The sequence below is a fragment of the Vulpes lagopus genome, chromosome 10 (assembly GCF_018345385.1).
Source record: "Vulpes lagopus strain Blue_001 chromosome 10, ASM1834538v1, whole genome shotgun sequence".
NCBI lineage: Eukaryota > Metazoa > Chordata > Mammalia > Carnivora > Canidae > Vulpes > Vulpes lagopus.
In genome coordinates, this window is record NC_054833.1 from 109,213,038 (window position 1) to 109,240,409 (window position 27,372).

General features: G+C 57.8%; 3 protein-coding genes across 6 annotated transcripts; all 3 read left to right on the forward strand.

Moving 5' to 3' along the window:
• The first annotated feature begins 346 nt into the window (after positions 1-346).
• CIAO2B (cytosolic iron-sulfur assembly component 2B) lies at positions 347-2,279 on the forward strand. The gene is made up of 5 exons (XM_041771757.1): positions 347-538; positions 694-773; positions 1,023-1,148; positions 1,591-1,636; positions 2,058-2,279. The coding sequence occupies exons 1-5, from the start codon at positions 391-393 to the stop codon at positions 2,153-2,155; spliced, it is 498 nt and encodes a 165-aa protein (XP_041627691.1). The 5' UTR covers positions 347-390; the 3' UTR covers positions 2,156-2,279.
• A 5,645-nt stretch (positions 2,280-7,924) lies between these two features.
• Positions 7,925-11,087, forward strand: RRAD (RRAD, Ras related glycolysis inhibitor and calcium channel regulator). Of its 2 annotated transcripts, none has more exons than XM_041773132.1 (5): positions 7,925-8,066; positions 8,172-8,541; positions 9,172-9,245; positions 9,377-9,581; positions 10,439-11,087. In XM_041773132.1, the coding sequence occupies exons 2-5, from the start codon at positions 8,187-8,189 to the stop codon at positions 10,714-10,716; spliced, it is 912 nt and encodes a 303-aa protein (XP_041629066.1). In that variant the 5' UTR covers positions 7,925-8,066; positions 8,172-8,186; the 3' UTR covers positions 10,717-11,087. The 2 variants fall into 2 exon arrangements, with proteins under 2 accessions (XP_041629066.1, XP_041629067.1); XM_041773133.1 differs by having other exon boundaries at positions 7,940-8,070.
• A 2,895-nt stretch (positions 11,088-13,982) lies between these two features.
• CDH16 (cadherin 16) lies at positions 13,983-23,642 on the forward strand. Of its 3 annotated transcripts, none has more exons than XM_041772787.1 (18): positions 13,983-14,131; positions 15,090-15,147; positions 15,415-15,498; positions 15,913-16,068; positions 16,137-16,275; positions 16,581-16,739; positions 17,728-17,924; positions 18,535-18,657; positions 18,866-19,016; positions 19,224-19,451; positions 19,529-19,605; positions 19,679-19,867; positions 19,974-20,215; positions 20,763-20,896; positions 21,653-21,895; positions 22,054-22,161; positions 22,442-22,558; positions 23,010-23,272. In XM_041772787.1, the coding sequence occupies exons 2-18, from the start codon at positions 15,103-15,105 to the stop codon at positions 23,246-23,248; spliced, it is 2,631 nt and encodes an 876-aa protein (XP_041628721.1). In that variant the 5' UTR covers positions 13,983-14,131; positions 15,090-15,102; the 3' UTR covers positions 23,249-23,272. The 3 variants fall into 3 exon arrangements, with proteins under 3 accessions (XP_041628721.1, XP_041628719.1, XP_041628722.1); XM_041772785.1 differs by having other exon boundaries at positions 13,999-14,153; XM_041772788.1 differs by lacking the exon at positions 23,010-23,272 and adding an exon at positions 23,279-23,642 and having other exon boundaries at positions 14,000-14,153.
• Positions 23,643-27,372: the final 3,730 nt, after the last annotated feature.

Consider the following 27,372-nt stretch of genomic DNA (forward strand, 5'->3'; position numbering starts at 1 on the left):
GCGCCAGGAGGCTCCGAAGCGCAGTAAACGGCGCCGGGAGCACCTGCCCGGGGCCCACCCCGCCCGCGGGCGGACTCCGCGGAGGAGGCGGTGCCCGGGGACACGCTCTCTTTACGCCGAGAGCCAGCCGCGGCCTCCGCAGCTCCGCCGCCCCAAGGGCTCGGGCGGCCCCGTACGGCTCGCGGGGCCTCTCCGTGAACGCGCGCTCCGCGTCTCCCCAGGTCCGCGAGCGGAGCGCACCGCGGCCGCCGCTCCCCGCGGAGCCCGGGCCCTGCGCGGCCGGCGCAGCCCGTCCCTCCCGCGACCCCGTCGCCCCGCCCCCTCCCGTCCCCCGGAAGTGCTCCGGATACAGCGGAAGTGCACGCCCGCGGCGGCCGCAGCGGCTTCGCGATGGTGGGCGGCGGCGGCGGCGGGGTCGGGGCCGGCCTCCTGGAGAACGCCAACCCTCTCATCTACGAACGCTCCGGGGAGCGGCCGGTGACCGCGGGCGAGGAGGACGAGCAGGTTCCAGACAGCATCGACGCGCGCGAGATCTTCGATATCCGCCGCTGCCGCGCGGGCGGGCTCGCGGGGGCCTGGGAGGGGGCTGAAGCGACGCCGTCCGCTAGGTGGTGGATGTAGCAGGCCCGGGCTGTCCCGGCGGAGGGTTCTGAGTGGGCCAGGGCACAGAGTCCCTTTTCCTTCACTTGCCACATCTGATTCGCTCCATCAATGACCCGGAGCATCCACTGACACTGGAAGAATTGAACGTAGTAGAGCAAGTCCGGGTTCAGGTGAGTCACTCACAGCGTCCGAGGGGCAGGTGGTCCGGGAGAGTCAGGAAAGCTCATCTGCACCAGGAGCCTGGCGTTCTTTCAGCTCACGGACTCGTCAGGGAATCTTCGGAAGGGGAGGAGGGAGGGATTGCTGTGCCCGTTTTATGGACAGGGAAACTGAGGCCCATGGAGGGTAGACGATTTGCCCGAAGCAACGTACTAAGAAGAAGGGAGTGCCTTCTCACGAGATGTCGTTCTCCCAACCAGGTGAGCGACCCCGAGAGCACGGTGGCCGTCGCCTTCACACCCACCATTCCACACTGCAGCATGGCCACCCTTATCGGCCTGTCCATCAAAGTCAAACTTCTTCGATCCCTTCCCCAGCGTTTCAAGGTAAATTGGAACTGAGCCCCAGGGGTAGGACAGGGGTGAGCTTCTGCTACGGAGGAAGACATGGACATCACAGCGAGACCTGCAAGGATCCCAGCTGGCAGTGATGAAACTGGGAGGAGCCCTTCCAACCGAATGGGACAAGTATAAAGGCCTGAACTGGAAAGTGCAGAAGCGTAGTGAGTGTGGCAGGAAAGGGAGTAGAAAGCTGTATATAGATTTGGAGCCGTGATGGGGCACAGGCAGGCCTTTATGTCAGCGGTAGTCAGCCAGTTCTTTGGATAGAGATGGAGTGGCTGTGAGTGGGGTTGGGGCATAATGGACTGTCCAGAGTCCACAGTCACAATGAGGAGGAAGGATCAGTGGACGGTGGCGAGTGGGGGAAAGGGGGCGAGGGGGTAGACAGGTGATAAGTGCTCAGACCCCACCTATCTCCCCCTCTCAGATGGATGTGCACATTACACCAGGGACCCATGCCTCGGAGCATGCAGGTAAGTGTGGGCTGATGTTGAGGCATTGGCCCTGAGGTTTCCCCCTTGCCATGGTGGGTTTGTAGGGCAAGATGGAAGGAGAGGGGCTGAGTGGGTGACTCCTCAGTGGAGTGAAGCCAGCTTAAGTCTCCTGTGCTTACCATGTTCTTCCATTCCTGCCCTCTCCCTTTCCTAAGTACACAGGACCAGGGTCCTTGATGGTACAGGAGGTAGCAGACACGAGGAGCCGGGTGGGAGGGATCATTGTGGGCTCAGGTGGCTTGGGTAGCTTGGTCAAGCCCTGGGGTCCTGGGAATGAGGTGACAGGAGGTTAGAATGAGTGCATATCTATATACACACAAGGGTTAGACATGGGGCTGGCTGGCAGGCTGTCCAGAGTCTAGCTTTGATCTTCCTTCTCTATTCCTTCCTTCTCATCCAGTGAATAAGCAGCTTGCGGATAAGGAACGGGTGGCAGCCGCCCTAGAGAATACCCACCTGCTGGAGGTTGTGAACCAGTGCCTGTCAGCCCGCTCCTGAGCCTGACTTTTTGCCGCCCCCCCCCCCCCCGTCACACCCAGGGCCCATGGCCTTGTTTTCTTGAATCACTGACAATGAGAAACTAACATTTTGCATTTTGTAATAAACTCTTAATTTATATTCATTTCCCAGTGTGTCTTAAATCTTTCATTTTGGGTCATTCCGCGTTTGGGAGGAGATGGTGATCGTGAGTGCAAATTCCTATACAGGTTGGGTCAATGAGATGCAGTGCGTTTTTAAAATTTCTCCCAGTGGTGTCATTAAGAAAAGTTGCAAGCATACAAAAAAATGGAAAGATTAGTGAACACTCCTGTATACCCATCGTCTGTATGCAAATTAACAACATGTTGCAACATTGGCCTTATTTGTCTATGCATAATATAAATATATTTGAGAGTAAACTGCACACACATGACCCTTCACTTTCGAAGTACTTCATCCTGGTCTTAAAAGAGTAAGCCTGTGTAACCACAGTGCTATTATCTGGCCAAGAATGGAAAAATTTCCTAATACCATCTAATGTCCAATCATTTATAATAAATTTCCACAAAATGCCATTTAGAGTTGTTTTTTTATTTTTTTTAAACATTTTATTTATTCATGAGAGACACAGAGAGAGAGGCAGAGACACAGGCAGAGGGAGAAGCAGGCTCCACGCAGGGAACCTGACATGGGATTTGATCCCGGGTCCCCAGGATCATACCCCCGGGCTGAAGGTGGCGCTAAAGCGCAGAGCCACCTGGGCTGCCCGAGTTTTTTAATCAGGCTTTGGGGCACCTGGGTGGTTTAGTTGGTTAAGTGTCTGACTCTTGATCTCAGATCAGGTCTTGATCTCAGGGTTGCGAGTTTGAGCCCCACATTGGGCTCCATGCTTAAAAAGAAAATAATCAGGCTCCAGTGAAGCTTTATGCATTGCATTAGTATCTCTATCCTCTTCTAGAACTATCCCCACTCCCCATCTTTTGATTTTTCTTGACATTGACTTTTTATTTTACGGATTTTATTCACTTACTAATGAGAGACAGATCGAGAGAGAGGCAAAGGAAGAAGCAGGCTCAACTCAGGACTCAATCCCAGGACCCTGGGATCACTACCTGAGCTGAAGGCAGATGCTTAACCGACTGAGCCGCCCAGGTGCCTGACATGGACTTTTTCGAAAGTCAGATGAATTGTCCTGAAGAAGCCCTGCAATCTGATTTGCTTCTTTGTCTGCTATGTTTCCTATAAACTAGAAGTTGCTTGAGTTCAGGTTTGAGTTGATTAATGAGAACCTTACCCAAGAGTTTCGTATGTATCCTCTAGCATCCGCCAGCAGCTGTGTGATGCCTACTTCTCACTGTTGATGCTTGATCTAGTCCCCTGGTCAGGGCAGTGATAGCAGATTTCTCTGCTGAAAGGACCCTGAAGCACCTTCTCCAGCAGCATCCCCAGAGATGTATGTCATTTCGGGTGCTGAGGTTTGGGCCCTCTGCCTCTCCCACTGTTCCCAGAGCACAGTTGGTCACTAGCATGGACCATGGGGCTTGGATCTGGGATCAGCCAGTTAGGAACTATAATGCCGTGATTCCCCACCTTTGTTTCTTTCTCTCAGGATAAACAAGGATATTAAGTCTGCTCTGGCCACTTCATCCCAGTGAAGGCTCAGATGTGATTGTGGGCAGAGAATTCCAGAGGCTCTTTGCAGATCTGTGGAGGGTTGGCTGACACCAAGTCTGTCCTGAGAGGGCACTGGCTGAGGGCTTTGCATATGCTACCTAATCGTTCAATCCTCCATCCAGCCTTGTGCGGCAGTTGCTACCTTTTATTTTCCCTATATCACAGATGAGGAACCGAGCTTCCGAAATTAAATCAGTCCCAAGACCTCCAGCCAGGGAGTAAAGAGAAACCTAAGCAGGTTGGCCCATACTCCTCAGATGGCAGGGGGCGCTGTTGCCTGGACGGAAGAGCCTAGCTCCCACCCTCCCCCCAGAGCCACCAGCCCCCAGTTCCAGGAAGGAGGGGCTTCACCACCCAGTGACCAAGATCTGGCCGCCCCTGGCTTAGGGAGATGAAGTTATCAGCCCATGTTTCCCAGTTTCTTCATATGTAACGTGGGCATAGTTGTGACACTCACTTTGGGACTGCTCTGTGGAGATTTAAAGTGGATCCCGACCCATTCCAGGTGATCTTCCAGGCACTCTACCCACTTCCCATAGATGTTCATGTTCCAGAAAGGCAAGATGACTAGCCAGGGCCGCTCAGGCCCAGGGAGCATTCCCAGCCCCCTGTATCCAGCTGTGGGCTTCCCCATGTGTGTACCTCTGCACTGACAACCCCAATCTGTCTAAGGTGTCTGTGGTGTCTGTGTTCAGCTGGGGGTAGGGGGTCATGGGAGAGGTAGGTGTCACTGAGTCATTCAGCTGGCCCTCCTGGCAGCCAGGCCATGGTGGGCAAGGGATATGAAGCTGCTTGTGTCACAGCTGGTGTATCAGATAGTCCCCTTGTCAGTATTGACTCATCTGTGCGTGGCCCCTGGCTGTCTGCAGGGACACCATCTGTGAATCCTGGGCTAGTGCCCAGGGTACTTTCTGGAACTCCAGCTGTTATACATGGGTATGAGATAGGGGTGAGGTTTGAGGTCTCTGAAGCCCTCTGTCAGGTGTGTCTGGGTCGGCTATTTCTGGCCTGTGACTTCTCAGGCTTTGGTTACCATGTCTACAAAATGGGAACAACAAATCATAGCTGGTGAAGTTGACCCAGGGATTAGATGACATGTATGAACATGCCCAGCTGTGTTGTGCCCACAGCACAAGGGCCTGATACACAGAAGGTACTAAGTCCAGGTCAGTGAGATGAATAAGTGAATTGAGCCTTTTTTTTTTTTTAATTTATTTATGATAGTCATACAGAGAGAGAGAGAGAGAGGGAGGCAGAGACACAGGCAGAGGGAGAAGCAGGCTCCATGCACCGGGAGCCCGACGTGGGATTCGATCCCGGGTCTCCAGGATCGCGCCCTGGGCCAAAGGCAGGCGCCAAACCGCTGCGCCACCCAGGGATCCCTGAATTGAGCCTTTTTATTTATTTTTACTTCTTCCTAAGTAGGCTCCACCCCAGAGTGGGGCTTGAACTCACAACCCCGAGGTCAAGAGTCGCATGCTTTACTGATGGAGCCAGCCAGGTACCCCTGAATGAAATGAACCCTACAACAAAGGAACTGGGGTATGGGGGCTGTTGTGTGAGGAGAGCTGGGGATATACTGAAACCCAACCAAGTTCCCTCTGCAACTCTTTGCTACTAGAGGGAGGGAGAAAGGTATGGGGTCCCACAGAGGAAGGGTGGGTATGGAGGGGAGGGGAAGACTATCTGCATTGCCCCTCTCCTGGGCAGACCACTGTTTTGGAGGCCATAGAACACACAGGAAAGAAGAAACAGGACGGGGCCACAGATTCATTCAATCTGTCCCATCCAGGCAGGGATGGTAAAAGTGTTCTTACTGAGATCGGACTATATGCCAGACCTGTGCCAACCACTTTGCCTCTGCATTTCATGTTTTTATATTTTATAACAACTCCCATAAAGACATTATCCCTGCTCTGCACAGGAGGACGCTGAGGCTCACCCAACATAAATGGGCAGAGGTGAAACGGCTAGCAAGTGGCAGAGCTGAGATTTGCAGGCTGGGCTGTCCTAGGTGTGTTCCAGACTCAGTTGCTCCTTCAAGCTCAGCCCAGAGGGCTGGGAGGACCAGGAAGTGGGAGTGGGGATGTCTCAAGGTCATGTCCTGCTCTTGGTTCCTGGGCCCCTGGTTATACCTAGGCTTGTGGTGAGTGTGTCTGGTCTGGTGGGGAGTGCCTGGGGCCTGACTGGCCTGTATGCTTGCAGTTCCCTTGGCAATGAAGAAACATACTGAAGTCAAGAGTTCAGATTACTTGAGGGGAAACCCAGCCCTAATTCCTTGCATGGCTCCCTGCTGGGAAGGGTCGGAGCTCCGCTGCATACCTACCTTCCTGCTGGATGGTCAGGGGTTATTTTCAGTGGCAAGGTCATGGCTGAGGTGGGTAGGAGGGGCTAAAAACAGCTCAGGCCAGGATTCCTGATGGGAAGTGGTTTGCTGGCTCTTGAGACTTGTGTCCTGACAGGAGGCTCAACCAACAACTCCCTTTTGCCACTGGATCTCATCCAGGAAGCTAGAGTCAGTATGGGATTGCCCAGGTCCCGAAGACCCTGGGGCCGCAGAAAGGACACATGTGGACAGGCCACCCCTCAGTTTCTAGCCCTTACCTACCTTGAGGACCTCAAGGCCAGAGGGGCCTGCAGGAACCCCCTCATACTTATCTAACCAGACCCTCCTCACTCCAAGGCCCTCTCAGATGTTGCCAAGGAAACTGATACAGCAGCCAGAGAACCCCACCCAGGTCTCCATGGCAACCTACAACAGCCCACTAGGATCTCCATTGGTGATGTCACCTGAGCCCTGAATGGGTGCCCCCACCCCCGCCACACTCATCACAATCAAACGTCAGAGTCTGACAGCAGATCCCTGTCACAAAGTACCTCATAGCCTGCCTGCCCCCAATCCTCACACACCCCAGACATGAGCAAGCTGGGCACCCTGACACCAGGAGAGGAGGCGAGACTCAGGAACCTGGAGGCAGAGACACGTCTAGAAACCAAGCTCCCCTATTACATCTCCTCCCCTCTGTGCCGGGGCACCCACCCTAGTTCTAAGGATCAGGTGAGCTCTGGGCAGTGGGGGCACCAGGTGGTGGCTCATCCTACCCACCAGCCCCAGCCCTGCCCCAGCTATACTCTACACCTATGCTCCTCCTAGATGGGAGTCTAAACTTCCGGGCCCTGCCTGCCTATACCCTGCCCTACAGGCCCAACTGGGGCTAGAGGGAAGGAAAGAGACGTCGAAGACTCTTCAAGGGGCTGAATCCGGCCCTGACTCTGGTCTAGTCCCACCCGTAGCCACTCTTGCTGCCCTCTGACACCTGTCTGCCAGGATTTCCCCAACTTTGGGCAAACTCCAGCCCAGGAGCCGAACCACCAGGAGCAGAAGGGCCAGGGCCAGGTATTTTTAGCAGAGTTGCTGGCAGCTGTCTGGAGGGTGCTGGGAGCTGAGGTGGTCTGAGTTCATGCTCTCCCTTCTCTGGGCTGGTATTCCCTCCCTCAGAAGCAGGGGCGCACCTCCACCTGCAGGACACTGCCAGAGCACCTCCCTTCCGGGACCCCGGCACCTCCCCAGACAGCTCCTCGCCTCCAGAGGCTCACAGGGACGGGGACGCTAACGCTCACCCTGACCTCACCCTGACCGGCTCTTAGGTAGAACCTTGTACTTCCCAGGGCAGGCGGGGAGTAGGGGGGCTTGGTGCTGAGGCCTCCAGGCTCAGACTGAGGGTCCTCCGGTTCCAGCTCCCATACGGGTCTGGGGGGGGGGTGTCCGTAGCAGAGGAGGGTGAGGTCTGTCCAGCCGGGGGCTTGCTTGGGCCCAGGCCAGGGCTCGCGGGGAGCAAAGGGCGCGTTCACTGTTAAAGGGCCAGGGCCAACTACCCAGGGGGGCGCTGGCACAGTGGGCGGCGGCTTTCCCCCTTGACCCCCAGTCCAAACCCCTCCCACCCACCGGTCGAGGCAGCTTGGCCCGCCCAGTCCGGTGGGGCGGGTCTCGGTGGGTGCGGGGTCCCGGCGGGGGAGCGGGGATTCCCCGGGGTGGGGGGGCCGACACGTCAGCCCCCGCAGCCGCGGGCACGGGGGCGGGCGCGGGGGCGGGCGCGGGGGCGGGGGCGGGGGCGGGCGGACGCTTAAATAGGCAGCTCGCGAGCGGGACCGCAGCGGACCGAGGAGGCGGCGGCGGCAGCGTCGGGCGTCCCGCGGCTCTGCGAGGGGAGCGCGTCCGGGCCTGGACCCTTCTGGCCGAGCCGGCGCGCAGCGGGTGGGTGAGCGTCCCGGCGGGGGCGGGGGCGGGGGCGGGGGGCAGCGGAGCGGGCGCCGGGACCCCCGGCCGGGAGGCTGACCGCGGCCCCCTCCCGCCCCCCAGACGGCGTCGGGCGCGATGACCCTGAACGGCGGCGGCGGCGGCGGCGGCGGGGGCCGGGAGCGCGAGCGCCGTCGGGGCAGCTCGCCCTGGGGCCCGGCGCCCCCGCTGCACCGCCGGAGCATGCCGGTGGACGAGCGCGACCTGCAGGCGGCGCTGGCTCCGGGCGCCCTGGCGGCGGCGGCCGGGCCCCGCGCCCAGGGCGCGCCCCTCGACTGGCCCGAGGGCTCCTCCGAGTCGCTCAGCTCGGGGGGCAGCGACTCCGACGACAGCGTTTACAAGGTGCTGCTGCTGGGCGCGCCCGGCGTGGGCAAGAGCGCCCTGGCGCGCATCTTCGGCGGTGTAGAGGACGGGCCTGAAGCCGAGGCCGCAGGTGAGCGGCCGGAGCATGGGGGGGGGGGGGGGGGAGGACCGCAGGCGCCACCTGCCGTGGCCTTCTGAGGCACTTTCAGAATCCTGTGTCTGCCTACCCATTTTACAGATGGGGAAACCAAGGGAGAAGGAATTTCTAGCCCTTGGTGTGTGTGTGTGTGTGTGGGGGTGTTGGAAAGGCCAGAGTAGAAGGCCGGGGCCATACCTAAGACAACTCTGTGGGATGGGGATAGGGCATCCCTTCCTGCCAGGGTTGGCAGAACACAGCCAGAGGGAGTTTCTAGAAGAGGCCTAGGTGATCAAGCCTTCCAAAGAATGTGACAGTCACTATTTAACTCAGGCTACCCTGGGGTCCAGGCAGCAGGTGGGCAGGGAACACGGGAGTGGCAACTCCGGACGTCACTAGCTTGGGGAAGAGGTGTCTAGGTGAGGGTCAGGCACACCATGCCCTCTATGCCCCGCTTCCCAGCCCTGTCATTCTGTTCCCGTATAGTGGCCATCAGTGGAGGGAAAGGTTAGGGGGGCTGTGCAGTAGAGTTGGAGGGTGTGGCCAGAACAGGAAACCTGGCGCGGTGCAGGAGGGTGGCTTTTGGCAGCCAGCGGGTAACCTGACTTCTGGTCTCTTGCCTAGGACACACATATGATCGGTCCATCGTGGTGGATGGAGAAGAGGCATCACTCATGGTGTATGACATTTGGGAACAGGTAGGCTGTAGGCTGAGACCCAGGGCAGGGTGGGAGGGGTGACCTGGGGATAAGGGCCTGCTGAGAGTGACAGCCTTGTAGCCTGGGCATGAGAACTGTTGGGTAGATACGCATGTGTATGTCATCCCCAGGACAGCAGCCGCTGGCTCCCTGGTCACTGCATGGCGATGGGGGATGCATACGTCATCGTGTACTCAGTGACGGATAAGGGCAGCTTTGAGAAGGCTTCAGAGTTGCGGGTCCAGCTGCGGCGGGCACGGCAGATGGACGACGTGCCCATTATCCTTGTGGGCAACAAGAGCGACCTGGTGCGCTCTCGAGAGGTCTCCTTGGATGGTGAGCCGGGAGTGGGTCGGAAAGAGGAACATCCTGGCTGGGCTGTGGCCCATTCAATCTTGGCTCAGCTCAAGTCCCTGGGGATCATAAGTGGCTAAAAATGTTCAGGAAGAAAACTTGAGGGGGAGAGGGGGAAAGCTGCTGCCCTCCCATAGGACTCCCAGAGGGCTGAGAGGGCTGGGGGAAGGATCAGATGCCCTGGGGCAGAGGAAGCTGCTGGGCACGGGGCTGGGCCACCTCAGGGCCCTCTTCTCCTGTGGCCTTTGGTCTGGGCCTCACAGATGAGGGTTGAGGAGAGTGCAGGAAACGGGCCTAGGAGGTCAGAGCATGGATTCAGGGCCAGGGCTAGTGTCAGAGTGTGGGCTTGCTCCTGGGGAGGATCCACTCCTCTTTGGCTGAGCATTCTCCTCTGTGGCCCCCAGAACTGAGTCCCTTAGAGGAACCTAGCGTGACTTGGTGACATTCTCCTCCCAGTTTCACTGGTTATTCATCACAGTATAATATCAAACCATGAAATACTAAGGTGCCCGGCAAGTTCTCATTCTCTTGTGTTGACTACTGCAGCATTTCCATTTAAGTATAAGACTCCAAATTATTTCAATAAATGAGTTTCCTTTTGTGGGCCTTTGTGAGCTCCTCAGCCACAGACACATTCTGCCGGTTGGGTGACCCAGCAATGCATTGGCTCCTTTGTACGGGAGCTGGGTCTGTGTTTCTGGGGACCACCCAGGGCCCCTGACTCTTCCTTCCCTGGCCCCCAGATTCCTGAGTGGTAGCTGCTGTGGGGTGGCTGGGATTTGAGTGGGCTTCTCACCCACTTGGCTTTTGTTTAACTGGAATGTGTCTGTCCCCACCAGAGGGCCGGGCCTGTGCTGTCGTCTTTGACTGCAAGTTTATTGAGACATCAGCAGCGCTGCACCACAACGTCCAGGCCTTGTTCGAAGGTGTTGTGCGCCAGATACGCCTGCGCAGGGACAGCAAAGAGGCCAATGCACGTCGACAAGCGGGTACCCGACGGCGAGAGAGTCTGGGCAAGAAGGCAAAGCGTTTCTTGGGCCGCATTGTAGCACGCAACAGTCGCAAGATGGCCTTTCGTGCCAAGTCCAAATCCTGCCATGATCTCTCAGTGCTCTAGACTTCACAGGCACATGCTGCGTTGTGCATACAAATGGGCAGATTGGTGGGCTGGCCCAGTCAGCTGCCCTAGGTGCCTCAAGGCTGGCTCAGACTCTGGGCATACTCCACCTCATGGTCACGGACAGACAGACGGTGCTGCCCAGGCTGCTCCCAGTGGCCTTCAAGAACTGGGCCCACAGCGATGCATGTACAGGCCCGTGTGTGTCCCCCAGCAGCAGCCTGAGCCCAGCCCGTGGGGCAGGCCTGTGTGTGCGGACAGGACTCTACCTTTCTCCACACTTGGGGTGTGCATGCTCTGGAGGGAGGCTGTTCAGTGCAGTGGTTATTTGTTTACATGCAAACTTTTGTAATAAAGACTATTTCCTGATAGATAAGGGCTGTTGACTCTGTTTCCTCCCGATAGGGGGCTGTAAGAGCAGGAAGTGTTTCCAAGGTTGAGGGTTGGGGCCTCACTGCCCTACCCTAGCGTGTGGCCTTGACTATCCTAATATTTGGGCTCTGACATAGCCAGCTGGAGCAGAGTGGCAGGTGTGGGTTGTGACCTGATTGGAGATCCCAGCTGCCAGAGGAGACAAGAGCCCCTTCCAGCCCACTATCCAGAGTTTTCTCTTGCCCTGGGGCCTGGCATTGCCCAGCTGATAAAGAGTTCAGGTGCCCCACTGTATGTAAGGGAAACTGAGGCTGTCTGAGGGACGATGCCATGCCCCAAGTCCCATGGCCAAATGAGAACCCCAGGTCTGGCTTCTGGGTTGGTGTCTCTATCCTGCCTCCTCCCGAGGGGCTGGAAAGTTGCTGAGGTGGGGTATTTGTGGAGGACTTCAGAGACTCCCTGGCTGGGAAAGGAGGAGGTGAGTGGCTGGCGCTGGGCTACTGAGCAAGGGGCCTCATTGTTCCCTCCTCTTGGAGGGGCCAGGCCAGACCATCCCATGCCTAGTACTGGCTCATGTGGTCTTGGTGGGAACAGATCCCTGGAGCCCTCCCTGCCTAGAACAAGAGGCCTTGCCTTTGCGTGGGAATGTGTGCATGTTTGCCAATAGCTGGAGGTGGGTCTGTCTCCTCACCACCCACACCACACACAGGTGACTTCTAGGACTTTCCCTACATTGTTTCGGGAATGAGTATCTCCACTTGGCAATGGCAGATGGGGCACTAAAGCAGTTGCCTGAGGTGACACAGGTAGAAGTGGCTGAGAAGGGATTATAAGGGAAAGGAGGGGAACTGAATGGGAAAAATTAGGGAGACAAACCATGAGAGACTCCTGACTCTGGGAAACAAAAGGTTGTGGAAGGGGAGGTGGGTGGGAGGATGGGGTAAATGGGTGATGGGCACTGAGGAGGGCACATGATGGGTTGAGCACTGGGTGTTATACTATATGTTGGCGAATTGAATTTAAATTTTTAAAAATGTGTAAAAAAAAAAAAGGGGGATCCCTGGGTGGCGCAGCAGTTTGGCGCCTGCCTTTGGCCCAGGGCGCGATCCTGGAGACCCCGGGATTGAATCCCACGTCGGGCTCCCAGTGCATGGAGCCTGCTTCTCCCTCTGCCTGTGTCTCTGCCTCTCTCTCTTTCTCTCTCTGACTATCATAAATAAATAAAAATTAAAAAAAAAAAGTGGCTGAGTAGGGACTGGTATATAAGTCTGCTGGTTCCAGAGCCTGGAGGAGCCTGGGGCGAGGCCTGGGATGGTTTCTGAGAAGGTTCTGGGCAAGGGTCCATGCATTTCCTCCCTTGGTTCAATTTATTTATTCCACAGGCCCCTAGGAGCTCTTGCCACGTGGTTAGAACACCAACTGCAGTTGTTCAATGGCAGAAGGTGTCACACCTGTCTTGACTCACCCACATGTCCCCCAGGGCAATGTTAACTGCTCAAAGCTGCTGCCGCTTCCCACTCCCGCCCTGCAACATACTTAGAGGCATGCGGAAGGCGTGGTTTTCTCAGAGCAGGTGAAGGTCCTAAGGCCTGAAGAAGAATCCAGGCCTTCCTGGCTCTGCTACTTATTGGCTGTGTGACCCTGGGCAAGCCACTCAGTATCTCTGTGCCCTAATATGTGACGTGGGGTCAGTGCCCCTCCAGAATGGAATTGGGGGAATAATGAAGGCATATGCTTAGAGCAGTGCCAGAGACTCCTGCAGCAGCCCCACAGTGCCCTGCTCCAGGCTGGAGTGCCTGGGGTGCCTGAGTGACACTGAGGTAGGCGCTCGGCTTGCAGCAGACAAGGCTGGAGGCAGCTCAGGGTCCCCTCATCCTCCAGATATGGGGTGGAAAGGACTCAGGGAAGACCATGGGAAACTCCGGGACAAGGCTGCGCTGGCAACGGGATCCCTGACCCTTCCCACACACACCCCTTGCCGTGGACTCCCAGGCCCCAGAAGCTTCTCTGGGCTCCACTTGGCTGCCCTCAGTAAGGGAGGAGCCTCTAGCAAGCCCTGCGATTCCCTCAAGGTCACCTGAGCTGGTTCAATCTTCTCTTCCTTCTCTGAGGCACTAGACGGCCCGTTGTCCCTGCCCTGTCTGTGCCAGCAGCTAGTATGAGCCCTCAGGGGGACTCAGGGGATTTCACGGGCTGCTGTCCCCCCCACTGGTCCCACTGGGGGGTGGTCTGGAGCCCCACATGCCCAGTTCAGGTCATCTTCGTTTATCCTTCAGGTGCAACCACCAGCTCCTTGTTTTTGACCCAGGCAGAAGCTGCCAGGGCCAAGCGAGGGCAAGGTCACTACTGGGTCCCTGAGACCTGTCCTGGAGGGGTCCCAGGCTGATGGGAGAGACAGACAGTGGCAATCTGGTGTCTCTTCTGCTCTGCTAGAGGTAGCACATGGCATGGAGTAGAACGTATTCCCAGAAAAGAATCCCAAACAAACCTGAGAGCTCAGGGAAGGTTTCCTGGAGAAAGAAATATTTGAGCTGAGTACTGAAGCCTGAGCAGGTGCTCACCAGACAGATGAAAGGAAGGGCCTCCCAGACTAAAGGGACAGAGTGGGCCAAGGTAGAGCTGTGGATGCTGGAACATGGCGGGGGGGGGGGGGGGGGGGGGCGGGGAGAAGCGGGATTGAGTCTGGAACCACAGAATAAGAAATAATGTCCAAGGCCAGAGGGCCAAGAAGTACCCCCTGGGCTGTATAGGAATGGGCGGGGTGCCAGGCCGATGATCTCCCCACCTCCCGGGGCTGGCAGTCACGGATGCTGAGCAGCCCCCAGCTTTCCAAAGTCAATGAGTAACTTGGGGGCTGGGCAGGGCCAGGCCTGCTGCTGTGGGCCCAGTGCTGTTTTCCACTCCTGAGCGAGCGTGGCCGGCCCGCCTACCTGCTCAAGTGTCCGCCCTGCTCTACCCCACCCAGCCGGCCCCAGCGCTCCCTGGAGAAGCAGCCCTCTCGCCCGGCAGCTGGACCACGGGAGCCTGCCCTAGGCACCAGCGGGTGAGGGCGCTCGAGCGGAGGGGTGAGCAGGGCCGAGGCTGGGGTTGGTGGCGGGGGTAGGAAACACCCGGCCCCATCCAGGCCTTGTTCGGGGAAGGAGTCCCAGGAAAGGCTGGAGTGGCCGTCCATGCTCTGCGTGCCCAGTTCCGTGCTGAGTGCTGGAAAACACCAGGATGAGGGCAGGGCTCCTGCCCTGCGGGGACTCCGTGTCTGAAGGATGGCAGTGGGTAGAAAAACAGGCCCCAAGACCCTGAACCATGGGTCCTCTGTTCCAGGAGGAATGGTCCTGTGGTCAAGTCCTGTGTGACCTTGGTCAGGCTTTGCCCTTCAGGCCTTGCCTACAACATGAGGCAACCGCAGGAAGTGACCCTCAGAGTCATCAGGGTCTTTCCAGTTCAAACTTTTGTGATACTCAGGGCTGCTGGGCTATTACCACTTTGGGATCTCTGTAAGAGCTGGGGAAGCTATGTGGGGAAGGAGACAATCAAACTCCCATGGAGATCCCCGTCGGGGCATGAGCCAAAAGGCAGGAGGGCAGGGCCTGGGGGCCTGAGTGGGCCTGGGTGAGGAGTTGCAGGCAGTGGGGAGCCACAGGCTCCTCCAAGGGGAGGAAGAGGCTATTCTGTCATGAGGTCCCTCTGGCTGCTGGTATGGAACAGGCCGAGTCAGGGGAGAAGGGGTGGGAGGGGGTTGGGGACCATGTCCAAATGGGTATGATGGGGAGGGAGCTCTGAGAGTATGGAAGGACAGGGGACAGGAGGAGACCTGGCCCCCTTTCCTATAGTGACAGGTAGTAGGAGGTCCAAATGAGGAAGGGACATTTGTACCCTATGGGGACTGGGGAAGTCCTGGCTAGGCTGAGCGGGGATGAAGGGAGGGATGCTCTCCAGGAGGACAGTAATGGGAGGGGCCCCCTGCCCACTGATCCTGGCTGGATCCTTACTGCCATGTCCCTCAGGCCGGTCCTCACCATGATCCCCACCTGGCTGTCGCTGCTTTGCCTCTTCATAGCCCAGGTGAGCTGGGCCCTGCTCATCTGCTTCAGATCCTGGCCTTGGGTGTTGGCATCCTTGTCCCCCATTCCACCTGGACCAGTTGCACTGACCATAGAAGGGACTCATTGTGGTAGGGTGTCCAGAGCTGCCTGTAGGCCTGTTGGGGGATCAGGAGGCCAAAGGCCAGAGGGTGGATGGGCTAAGGGACAGCCAGGCCCATGGAGGGGCCAGAAGTCCACCTGTGACAGGAAGGTAAAGCCTGGAGACAAGGTGAGAATCCTCCCCCAGGTGTTCCCCGAGGTCCAGCCTGCAGACCTGTATGTGGAAGTCCCAGAAAACTATGGTGGAAATTTCCCTTTGTACCTGACCAAGGTGAGCTTAAGAGCTGGGGTGGGGTGGCCTGCCCTCCCCCCAAATTCTACTTCCCCTATCTCTAGCATTTCTATCTCTTTCTTCCTCTACCTCTCTCTTTATCCTGCTTCCCAATCGGTATGTGATATAGTGTAAGTGACTAACAAAATTTCAATTCCAGAAGAAAATAGAGTTTTAATAAACTATTGGTGGTGGGGTTTCGAGCTTTAGAAAGGAGGTTCAGGGAGTACTGGGGAGCATCAGGAACAGGGGAAAGAGCTCTGGCTTTGCATCTTGGGCCTGCTGTTTACTGGCTGTGTGACTTCAGGCAAGCGCTGGCCCTCTCTGAGTTTCAGTTTCCCCCCATTAGGTGGAGGGGCGTCCCCCAGGCCTGGTCCCACTGCCTTTACTTCTTACCTCTGTTCTCCCCCGCAGCTGCCACTGCCCCCTGAGGAGACTGAGGGTGAGATCGTGCTGTCAGGGAACCCAGGCGTGGCCGCCGAGGGCCCCTTCGCTGTGGATCCAGAGTCCGGCTTCTTGCTGGTGACCAGGGCCCTGGACCGAGAGGAGCAAGCGGAGTACCGGCTTCAGGTACGACAGGCCGGATGTGGGGGAGAAGAGTGAGGGCCGGGCAGGGCGCTGACGGGGTTTCCTGCCAGGTCACCCTGGAGACTGAGGATGGACACGTCCTGTGGGGCGCACAGCCTGTGCTTGTGCGTGTGAAGGATGAGAACGACCAGGTGCCCCGCTTCTCTCAGTCCATCTACACCTTTCAGCTGAGCCAGGGCACCAGGCCCGGTGAGTGATGAGAGAACAGGGAGGAAAGAGTGACCGTTGGTGTAAGGACAGGGCAGCCAAGGTCCAAGCTGCCCCCTTCCATTTCTGTCCCATCCCACTGCCCCCCACCCCTCCAGAGTCCTCCAGTCCCATCCACTCTTGGCCTCAGTTTGCTCCTCTACAAAGTGGGGTGAAAAGCTATGGCTCGCCTCCAGAGTCCTGATACGATGATGGGTATGGAAGGTAGTAGCAGGGAGAGATGGGGAGGCGTAGGACTCTCCCTAACCCCTGCATCCCTTATGGTTTGCCCTCTCCACCCACACCAGGCATCCCCTTCCTCTTCCTTGAGGCTTCGGATGAGGATGAGCCAGGTACAGCCAACTCAGATCTCCGATTCTACATCCTGAACCAGGCCCCAGCCTGGCCTTCCCCAGACATGTTCCAGCTGGAGCCTCGGCTGGGGGCTCTGGCACTCAGCCCTGAGGGTGAGCCTGAGCTGGGTGTGATGAGGGGAAAAGGTCAGGGAAAGCTGGGGAAGGCGGCAGGTGAGCTTAGTAGTAGGATGGCTTGGAGCCTGAGAAATGAAGAAGAAAGTGTGTTCTTTTTTTTTTTTTTTTTTTTTTAAGATTTTATTTGTTCATGAGAGGCACAGAGACAGAGGCAGAGACAGAGGGAGAAGCAGGCTCCTGGCAGGGAGCCTGATGGCGGGACTCCATCCCAGGACCCCGGGATCATGCCCTGAGCTGAAGGCAGACACTCAACCACTGAGCCACCCAGGTGCCCCCAGGAAAGAGTGTTCTAGGCAGAGAGTGGCAAGGCAAAAGACTTGAACCATGCATGGAGAGAAAAAGTGGTGTGAATGGAATACCTCGGCCCTACGCTCTGGACACCCGAGCCTAAGGAGTGAGGAGAGGAGTGACATGAGGGGCTGTAGCCTATGATGTTGCTGGGAGACCTTTGGGCTGATTGTAAGATCAGCCTGGATCTGGGATGAGACCCAGATCTGGGAGTTCAGACCAGAGGCACAGGATGGGGGTGGAAAGAAAAGCTAACCATACATCCACCCGCCCAGTCAGCCCTTCACCCACCTACCACCCAAACACATACACACCCAATCTATTCAAATATCTATCCAAACTAGCCCATCCACACACCCAACTCCCTATCCACATACCTAGTCAACCATCCATTCATCCAGCTGATCATCTACTCATCTACCCATCCACGCATGTACCCCCCACCCTCATCCTAGTCATCTGGTCCACCAACCATTCATTGTGTAGATAGATATGGAAATGACTTTGCAAACGTTCAAGTCCTGCTTGGGTGCTCACTGTGGTGCTAAAAGTCCTTCTCGCCCTTGGTCCAAGAGAGTATCCTGAACACCTGCCACACGTTTGGCTTGGTTATTTGGTGCCTTGTTGAGAAGGAAGCCCTGGACTCCTGCTCAGCTGACCACTCTGCCCCTTCTAGGAAGCACCAGCCTAGACCGGGCTGCAGGAGGGCCCTACCAGCTGTTGGTGCAGGTCAAGGACATGGGTGACCAGGCTTCGGGCCACCAGGCCACAGCCACCGTACATGTCTCCATAGTGGAAAACACATGGGTGCCCCTAGATCCTGTCCACCTGGCAGAGAATCTCAAAGCTCCATACCCACACCACTTCGCCCAGGTGAGTAAGTACCTGTCAGTCGCTGAGTAGCCCCAGGAATGGTACAGCAGGAATCTCAAGATTTGGAGGATAGGTCTGAGGCCAGCCTGACCTCTGCTCCTCCCCTACCTATGTTCATCCCTCTACTGTCCCCATCAGTTCCCATCATGGAATAGGGTATCCAGGGCCCTGAGACCAGGCCCACAGCCCTTCACCGGCTACCCTCTGGCAAGCGTGGCCCTGGGGCCTGACCTGACCTTGCCCCAGGCTTCCTCAGGGAGAACAGCTGCCACCTCCCTGCTGCCGTGGGGATTGTCACCCAGGCTTGGAATGTCTCAGACCTCCTCGAGGAATGCCCTGGGGTCAAGCCCAGCTCAGAGGCTGGAGAGTAAAACAACCTGGTCATTCAGCACTTTGAGCAGGGACCAGGCTTGGACCAGGGCCACCACGGACTTACTACAATAAGTGTCCCAAACAAAGGGGCCCTATCTGGACTCCAGGGACGATAGTAGCTTGCCTGAGGTCCCACAGTAGCAGGGGCCCAGGCTCCCCACCCAGGAATAGAAGAGCTGACATGGGCTGCTCCGGCCCACCTCCTCCCGGGTGCCCTTGTTCTGTGTCCCACTCCCAGGTCCACTGGAGTGGGGGAGATGTACATTATCACCTGGAAAGCCAACCCCCTGGACCCTTTGATGTGGATGCCGAGGGGAAACTCTACGTGACCGAGGAGCTGGACCGAGAAGCCCAGACTGAGGTGAGGTGAGGGGGCAGCCAGGAGTGCAGGCTGAGGGAGGCCTGGTCACTGTCCGGTTGGCTTCTGGGGGTATCCCATCCCCCACAGGCACTGAGGCAGTGTAAGGGTACCCGGAAGAGCCGGAGCTGGCCACCAGAAGGGCACCTAGACCCAAGCCAGCCTGGAGCTGCCCGTGGGCTTCATCTGAGGCCCCCCCTGCCCACTTCAGTTCCTGCTCCAGGTGCAGGCTCGGAATGCCCGTGCTGAGGACTACACAGAACCTCTGGAGCTGCGTGTGGTAGTGACGGATGAGAACGACAATGCGCCTGTCTGCCCGCTGCGGGACTCCCCTATCAGCGTTCCTGAGCTCAGCCCCCCAGGTGGGCCATGGGCCCGGTCAGGGGATGCGGGAGGGTGGAAGCCCTTACAAACCGTCCCATCTTGCTCCTCTCTGGGATGGGGTCAGCCTCGGGCCCCGTTATCAATGTCCCTACCTTCCCACGAGCTCAGGTTTGGTCCAGCACAGAAGAGGAGTGAGGCCTCCAGATTGGGCTGAGGTCCCACCCAGGGGGGTGCTGTCTTTGCAGGCACCGAGGTGACTAGGCTGTTGGCAGAGGACATGGATGCCCCCGGTTCCCCCAATTCCCACGTTGTGTATCAGCTGCTGAGCCCTGAGCCTGAGGAGGGAGCAGAGGGAAGAGCCTTCGAGCTGGACTTCACCTCGGGCAGCGTGACCCTGGGGGATGCCCCCCTCCGAGCTGGCCAGAACATCCTGCTTCGGGTGATGGCTGCTGACCGAGGAGGAGCCGAGGGCAGTAAGTGCCCTGCTGGGGACTCAGGCTCCCTCCATCTCTCAGGCTCCCTCTTCTCAACGTGCCCTCTCCTGCCTCAGGCCTCAGCAGCACATGTGAAGTGGCTGTCACAATCACAGATATCAATGACCATGCCCCCGAGTTCGCCACATCCCAGGTAAGCAGGAACAGGAGAGGACACCTTGGGAGGGCACCGATGAGGGGCTCACGGCCCCTCCCCATCTCTCCAGATTGAGCCTGTAAGCCTCCCTGAGGATGCAGAGCCAGGGACTCTGGTGGCCACGCTCATGGCCACCGATGCCGATCTTGAGCCTGCCTTCCGCCTCATGGACTTTGCCATTGAGGCGGGGGATGTAGAGGGAACCTTCGGCCTGGATTGGGAGCCAAACTCCAGTCACGTCCAACTCCGACTCCTCAAGGTAAGGGGCTGGGAATGGGGGTGGGGGTGGCGCACATATACCCACATTCATGCACAAGTGTGCCATGCCCTGGCCCAAACAGTGACCCAGACCCCATTGGTTCTAGAACCTCAGCTACGAGGCAGCTTCAAGCTACGAGTTGGTGGTGGTGGTTCGAAATGTGGCTGAATTGGTGGGGCCAGGCTCAGGCCCTGGAGCCACAGCCACAGTGACTGTGCTGGTGGAAAGGCTGGTGCTACCCCCCAAGTTGGGCCAGGAGAGCTACGAGGCCAGTGTCCCAGTCAACACCCCAGCTGGCTCCCTCCTGCTGACCATCCAACCCTCAGACCCCATAAGCAGTCCCGTCAGGTGAGCCAGAAGCCCGGCCCTTGCCTGAGCAAGACCTCCCCTGCTCCCAAGGGAGGACCCCAGGGCCTCAGAAGGGACTCACATTATCTATGGTCTGGAATATTCCTCAAACCATAGCTGATGCCAAAGTTGTGACTCCTGAGGGTGAGTCAGAGCTAGATGAGTTGGATAGGGCATGGAGAAGAGTGTTAGGGCTCCATCCAAGCTCAGATGATGCCTCCCATGCTGTCCTGGATGGGCCCCCCCATTTCCTTCCATGACAGGGTCTGTGCCCTGGGGTGATCTGAGACTAGTGGAGTTGAGTCAGGTCCCCCAGGCTCTGATAGATACCCCCCTGCACAGTATCCATGATTCAAGCCCTGTCCCTCGACAAGTCCTTAAAGCTGGGGAGAGAGACTAGGCACCCGGGGCACTGCTGCCCGCCACGAGTCACGGAGAGGATGTGACACTTGAACAGGTCATGTGGCCCTGGGGGGGACATCTCTGAGTAAGACCCCATATATGGTCCCAGTGCCTCCCTCCCCCCCCCATCTTCTCTGGGCCTCAGGTTCTCCTTGGTCAATGACTCCGAGGGCTGGCTCTGCATCAAGGAGGTCTCGGGGGAGGTGCACACAGCCCGGCCCCTGCAAGGGGCCCAGCCTGGCGACATGTACACAGTGCTCGTGGAGGCCCAGTATGAAGGTATGGCCAGGCAGGGGTGGGGCTTCTGGAGGCAGAGTAAGCCTCAGGCCGAGGGAGAGGTGGGCAGGGCTGAGCTTTCTTCCCAGGGTCCTTTCTGGCATCCGCTGCCCCAGGCAGGAAAGAGGAATGAGGGCTGGGGCCAGTGTCGGTCTCTGAGATGCCTGGCCTCTGCTTCCCCTCTCAGGCCACCCTCTTCCCTGGACACTTAATAGTCCTCCGACCTTGCCCCTTAGTCCTGGAGGGCCTCTCAGGCTCCAGACATGGGCTAGGAGCAGAGGCTGTGGGCCAGGAGGTGGAAGGAGTACCAGGGGCTGCGTTATGGCAGGTGAGCCAGGACGTGAGCCCGAGTGGGACACTGAAGCCAGATATGGAGGACTCCGAATGCCACGTTGAATGGATCAAAAGCTGGCCCAGGGGTGGGTATGTCAGAGGCAGGTGTCCGCTCTGGGCTGGGCTGTCCTGTGGTGGACGACAGGCTCGGCAGAGTGAGCTCACCCACAGTCAGGGCATCCCGACATTGTTGGGCCCTGATGCCAACAGTTGGTTGGGGTGGGGGGCAGTGAGGGCAAGCCTGGCATCCAGAAAGCACAGCAAGGCCCGGCAGCCATTGGGATAGTGAGGGGGGCAAGGCGTCCCTTGAGGCAGAGACAGGGGCCAGGATGCGGATGGGGATGTGGAGGAAGGCCGGGTGGAGCAGGTGGCAGACAGCAGTGGGACCGTGGGCCGGGCACTAGCTCAGCGCTGCCTCTTCTGCAGATGAGCCGACGCTGAGCACCTCTGCAAGCCTCGTGATCCGCTTTCTGAAGGCCCCTTCTGCCCGGGCCCCAGCTCTGAACCCCGTACCCACCCGCCACCTCTGCACACCCCGCCAGGACCACGGCGTGGTTATCAGCGGACCCAGCGAGGACCCTGACCTGGCTGATGGGCATGGTCCCTACAGCTTTGCCCTTGGTCCCAACCCTACGGTGCAGCGGGACTGGCACCTCCAGGCTCTCAACGGTGTGTAGTGGGGAAGCACCGGAGACCTTGGCCGAAGCAGGACGTGGTGTGACACTTGGAAATGAGATGCCCTTGCACTAGGTGGGGGGGCTGGGGTGTGAGCCGGGCCTAGAGCTTATCCAGGCTAGTGACTGTGGTCCCTGCTTATGGTCCCCCAGGCTCCCACGCCTACCTCACCCTGGCCCTGCACTGGGTGGAGCCACGTGAACATGTAGTGCCAGTAGTTGTCAGCCACAATGCCCGGATGTGGCAGCTCCAGCTCCGAGGTAAGGCCAGGGCTCTGTGTGCCTGCAGTTCCTGGGGGGCCCTTTGGGATGCAGGGGGAGGGGCTGGGTACGCATGCCCACAGGCTCACAGGCTGTACAAATGCCTGTGCGTGCCTGCTCATCTGTGGCCAGGCACCCCGATGCATGTGCACAGAGCCACCCCCACCCCCACATAAATACACATGTGTGCACGAAAACGGATGTTAGCCGGCTGCGGTGGGGCCTCCCAGCAGCTGGAGAGCCTGCCCCCACGGCCTTTATCTTCCTCCCCCGCCCCCAGTGGTAGTGTGTCGCTGCAACGTGGAGGGGCAGTGCATGCGTAAGGTGGGCCGCATGAAGGGCATGCCCACGAAGCTGTCTGCAGTGGGCATCCTCGTGGGCACCTTGATGGCGATAGGTAATGGATGTTGGGCTTGAGGGGGGGGCGGGGTGGCCGGAGTTACAGCCTCCAGATGCATGGCTCCCTGTCCCGTGGTGGCCCCCGGGGCTGGACCAGCAACCCCACAACTCTCCTAGTCATCATCATCATCGATAACAGCATTGACCGTTACGTTATTACACGCTGACTGTGTAATACAGGATTATTGCACTGAATGCTCCTCACAAACCTGAGGTAGTTGTGGCATCTCCCCATTTTCCAGATGAGGTCACTGAGGCTCAGAGAAGTTAAGTGACTTGTCTGAGGTCACACAGCCAGAATGTAGGGGAGCCCAGGTCTTTCCAGCCTAATCCCTTTAGTCCAAGCCTCCCTCTTTATCCCCTTGATTTCTTTAGCCCTCTAGATTTTTCCCTGGCTGGTATTTTTGTTGTTGTTTCTAGTACAATGCTACCATGTGCCTTTCTCTCAGAGTCCATGGGAACAGCTCACTGGCTCCCAGATGACTCCCACTCAAACCGTTCCCCAGAGAAGGGGACTTTGAAGCTTGGGGTGGCCTGGGCAGCTGCAGACCAAACAATCAGGCTTCTTCCGGCACCAGGAGCACAGTCATTTGCAGCCCAGCCGTGGGGATGCTGTCTAGGAAATCTTGATTCCTTGTTAAACGAATACCAATGGCAGGTGATGGACAAGTCTCCTGGCCCCTTCTGAGAGCTGATCCATCCCTTTTGGGCCTCTCAGGCATCTTCCTCATCCTCATCTTCACTCACTTGACCCTGGCAAGGAAGAAGGACCTAGATCAGCCAGTGGACAGCGTGCCCCTGAAGGCGGCAGTGTGAATGGTCCAGGCAGCCCCAGCAGAGAGCTTGGCCTCTACCTCCATCGGAGTCCACTGGGGGAGGGCCCAGCACTGCCCATCAATGGGGCGGGGGGCAGCTAGGACAGATAGAGCCCCTTTACCTGCCCGGGGGTGGAGGCAATGTCACCAGACAAATCTGTAGAGCCTGAACACTGACTTTATGGGCTGCCCATGGGAATCCTCCAAATGGTGACACATTTGTCCAATAATAAAGCCTCAGAGAGCAGGGCATGGGCTACACCTGTATCTCGGTGTCATGTACGTGTGTGCATCACCCACGTCAATCTTTCCCATCTCCTGCTGCACAGAAAGGGTCTAGGGGATTGAGGGAGAAGCCTGGGTCCCTTGTGAGGAGGGACATGGGGGCAGCATGTCAGCTCTTGGTAAAAACTTGAGGTGGGGGGAAGGTTGGTCATTTCTGTGGGCATTTGGAGCCGGTGGCTGCAGACCCTGGATGGGTCAACCCTGACTAGGTGAAGGTTGAAGACGGCGTCCTTGAGAGTGTATTCTGTGTTTCCTGGGACATATATGCTAGGGGAGGGCGCCCGTGAGTCTCTGTCCTGGTTTGTGTATGAGCACGCAGCTGTGTCTGCATGAGTTGCCTGCATGTGGGTGGGCAGAGGTCCCGCATCTTAAGAGGGGTCTATGCAGGAATCATGAGAGTCTAATAGGGCTGGAACGGAGAGCTGAGGTAGGGAATGGGTCCCTCTGCCCCAGCACAGGCCCCAGCACACCGCTGGGTTTCATCCACAGGATGGTGAGTGCATGGGGGCGGGCTCTGCAAACAGAGAAAGAGCAATCACTCAGAGGGACAGGAACCCCCCTGGCTCATCCTGGAGCTTCCCCTGCCCCGAGTGAACCCCTTCCCCTGACCAAGGGTAAGCCATGGCCCTAGTGCCCTGTTGAACCCTGACCATACCTCCAAGTTTTGGCCCTTGACTGACCCTAGACACATGCTGATCCTCCATGTACCCATCCCAATGGTCTCTGGGGAGCCAGGGTGGGACTTGCAGTCCCAGGCACCCTGAGCTGATGATGGTAAATCACGGGGAAGGGAGAAAAACAACCTCTGTGGGGCCCAGGCCCTATTTTTAGGAGATAATCTCTCCACTCCTGGCAGATTCTGTGGGATGGGGGCCAAGTCCAGCCAAGAGAGATGGGATGGGCATCCTGGCTGGCCTGAAGAGTCTGAGAGAGTCACAGAGGATCCCCTTGAGGCTGGTTCCAGCCATCCTGGGCCCAGCTCCTCACACACACACACACACACACACACACACACACACAATGTGAGTTGCTGACTACGGCGGTCTAAGCAGAGCTTGCCACCCCTCTCCCAGCTCTCCCAGGATCGTCTACTCAGCCTGCATCCACTTAGAAGTCTCCAGGGTGCAAAGCTCTTCAAAGGTGGCATCCCCCATCTAATCTTCCCACCAACCTTCGAGCGCAGGATTAATGGCCCCGTTTGCCAGTGGAGTTTCTTGAAAGTCAGAGAGGTTAAGGGCTGTGGCTGAGAGTCTTGGAAGTAGAGCGCAAGGTGGGACTGTCTGGCCAAGATTTGAGTTACTTCTCCTGAAGCATCCACAGCCCTCAGCTGGCCTCTGCTCCCACAAGATCCCTCAGAAGGGCCTCAGAGATCAGCAGGCCAGCTCCTTCTTGTCAAGTTGGGAAAGTGAATCACGAAGAGGTGAAGGGACCTTTCCAAGTCCAGCCAACCAGTGGGATGCAGCACCTACCCGGGACCCTGGAATCACCCTGCTCTCTGGGTCTTTATTCTGGATGGATGGATAGTAGATAGGTGGGGTGACTGAGTGGATGGATGGGCAGGTTGGTGGATTACAGATGGGTAAATGGGTGGATAGGAGGAGGGCTGGTAAGCACAGTGGGGTGCCAACAAAGGAAAGAGTGGATGACAGGACACCAGGGCAAATTAAAGCACCTGTCCCAGTTTGCAGGCTTTTTTTCCTTTGGCCTCCAGGCCTCAGGCCATGCTCTGATAGTGTCAGTTCTGGGGCTGGCCATAAGGTCCAGAATCCCCAGGGACGTAGATTCACTTTCCCCCAGAGTCTGTGGACATAAGCCTCTCCATGATCCCCAGGCTATTCCATAGAGGAAAGTGAGGGTCGGGTGGGGGCATGGCTTCTCCTGGGTCTCAGAGGGAGAGAAACACAGAGCCGGCACCGGTTTGTGGACAGGGCCGTGGGTCAGTGAGTGCTAGTGGACTACACTGGGGACGTGGGCCTCATTCTGCAGACAGGCCCTAGCTGCTAAGGCAAGGTGAGGACTAGCTGTGGCTCACTGTGGGTAGAAGAATATGTGATCCATGCTCTGCCCCATCTTTGCTGTGTGTTCCCAGATGAGTCACTTCACCTCTCTGAGCGCTGGTTTACTTGTTTCTTTGTTTTTTAAAATTTTATTTAAATATTCTTGAGAGACACAGAGAGAGAGGCGGAGACACAGGCAGAGGGAGAAGCAGGCTCCATGCAGGGAGCCCAATGTGGGACTCGATCCCGTGCAGACCCTCAACCACTGAGCCACCCAGACGTCCCTGGTTTACTTGTTAATAAAATGGGCCTCACTAAAATGGAGTTGTTGAGAGGACTACATGAGATGATCCCCACAAAATGTGTCTAGCACAGTGCCGGGCACACAGTAGTTCAGCACCCATGGTTTTCCCTTGTGTGCAGACTGTGGGGGTACCTCCCACAGGTGCCTACAGCCACTTGTTCTCGCATTCCACCCCATGAGGCTCAGGCTTTAGGGAGGGAGTATGAAGGGGCACCCCAACTCTAGCCCCCACATGGTGCTGCTGGGTGACCCTAGGCAAGACACCCCCCCCAGCCTTGGCTCCTTGCCAGCTCTAAAGCTCTCTCTGGGGGGATGCCGAGGTGTCTCACAGGGTTCAGACTGGTCTGGAGCTTCAGGGAGTCACAGGGTCTGCCCCAGTGGGGAGCTCATGCTCCCCCTCTCCCAGGCCCCTTTCAGAGGCACAGGGCCAGATCAAAGGGACCCAGCACTAAGGATTGGGAGGCAGGCTTGGAAAGAATGTAAACATGAGGATATTTTTAAACTTTTTCCAGCCCCAGAGATTAGGGCTCTTGAAGGGAAAGGCCCAGAGGTCGGTCCGGCCCTCACTCACAGCCTGGGGACCTCAGAGACTCCGATCCCACCCACAGCTACCTGTACCCACCCCAGGACTCTAGCTCGGGCTAAGGGCAGTTCTTCCTCTGATCACATCTCCAGGGGTCCTTGCTATCGTGGGAGAGCAATTTTCTCATGAGGGGACCGAAGAGGTGTGGGAGGACCCAAAGGACTTCAAGCATTGTGGGGGCCTAGCTGGCAGGGCTAGTGTTGAGCGACGAAGCTTGGAGACCCCGTGGTGGCCCTGTGACTCCACCAGGCACACACACATGTGTGTGTGTCTTGTCAGTGTGTAAGTTCACGTTAAAGTCTGGTCTGCGTGGTGTCACAGTGTGTGAATGTGCCGGGAACCCTTCTCTTCCCTAGCGTCCCTGGACCCTCTCCCCAAGACCGCTTGGGTCTTGGGTGGATGGGGGTCGGTGGAGGGTGAGGCTGACAGGAGGCAGGCTCCAGGGCAAGATGAGGAGGGCAAGGGGGCTGGGAGCAGAGGGCTGAGGAGGCTTTGGGGAGGGGCTAGGTCCGGGTCTGAGCCACGCGTGAGTCAGGCTGTGGGAGTTCCAGGGGCCACTGACGTGGTGGTGGAGGCGGGAGAGGCTAGATCCCCCCCCAGGTGTCACAGTGACTCAGGGACGTGGACACAAAGCTCCCCACATCTCCCCACTCTGGATGTCATGGTGACGCTCACCCTGGTTCTATGACAACAGCCTCTTCCCTCCGAGTGATGCCGCCACCCTCGCACACTCGTGCGACACAGTGGAGCACACCCACGGGAGTGTCATAGGGAGACTCACAGAGGAGACTCAGTCACAACAGGCCCCCCTACCTTGTGATCATATAC